Source organism: Apis dorsata, unplaced genomic scaffold (genome assembly GCF_000469605.1).
Source record: "Apis dorsata unplaced genomic scaffold, Apis dorsata 1.3 scaffold_247, whole genome shotgun sequence".
Lineage (NCBI taxonomy): Eukaryota > Metazoa > Arthropoda > Insecta > Hymenoptera > Apidae > Apis > Apis dorsata.
The window spans coordinates 658661-659643 of NW_006263526.1; the positions used below are offsets into that span (position 1 = coordinate 658661).

Genomic DNA, 983 nt, shown 5'->3' on the forward strand with positions numbered 1-983 from the left:
GGCGGCTCTTCGCATAGTCACCGATGGAGCCGCCCTCCTCCGCTCTGAGAAGACTATGATCGATATCGAAGCTCCAGTCACCGGTGAGTCCTCGCTCTTTCACCAACTCTTTTATTTGCCACGACACATAAATTCAATTTGCTCTTTATATAAAAAAAAAAAGAAAGAAAGAAAGAAACGAAAACTCGTCTATCGATCGAATTGATATATTCGCGAAAAAAATAAAAAGAGGAGGGAGGAAAAAAAGGATTTTGAAGAGGCTTCCCAAGAATCGAGGAAAGGCTCGCATTATGTCGAGACACGTTAGAGGGGAAAAAACGTGAAAGGCACTTGACACAGTTGCACGTGGTACAGGAACGTGTGCGTTTACATGACATGGTATCGATGTTGTGTGTATGTGTGTGTGTGTGTGTGTGTGTACGTGGAAAGAATGAAACTTGGTTGAACGATTCGTTTCGTTTGATTCGATAATAGATAGATCGATCTTGATCGCGTGGATCGGTGTTAAACTTAAGGCTAGAAAATCAAGGCTCGCGATTTTCAAGGCTCCATTTTTCTTTTCTTTGTTTTTCTTCTTCTTCTTCTTCTTCTTTTTCTAGGTTTGATTCGAATATAGTACGATGCAATTTCTATAGATATTTAATGTGGATTTGTTGGAAGAAGGATGTTTCAATGATTATTTCCAGTTCCATTTTTTTACTTGAATGCAAAGGATCGATTAATATTCTCATTTTAGAGATTTATTTTTTTTATCAGAACTCAGAACGTGAAGTATAGTTTTTATCAAAGTTTTCTGGATATAATTACCTATTTAACAACTTTTTATCCCAACTCGAAGATGGAAAACCTTAAAATCTTCCGTTCCGGCTATTAAAAAAATTCATGGTAAACAAGAAACAAAGTTGGTAAAGAAATAAATAATCCAAGGAAAAGAGAAATATTCCAGGTAATGAAGTTGGAATTTTCAGAAAAACTGATGAATC

General features: G+C 36.3%; 1 protein-coding gene across 1 annotated transcript in view; it reads left to right on the plus strand.

Moving 5' to 3' along the window:
- LOC102673601 (calponin homology domain-containing protein DDB_G0272472-like) overlaps positions 1-484 on the plus strand; it is a 4851-nt gene extending 4367 nt beyond the window's left edge. Inside the window, exon 5 of the mRNA XM_031510585.1 lies at positions 1-484. This exon is cut by the window's left edge and continues 3 nt beyond it. Coding sequence (XP_031366445.1) covers positions 1-205 — 205 coding nt within the window. The 3' untranslated portion in view covers positions 206-484.
- Positions 485-983: the final 499 nt, after the last annotated feature.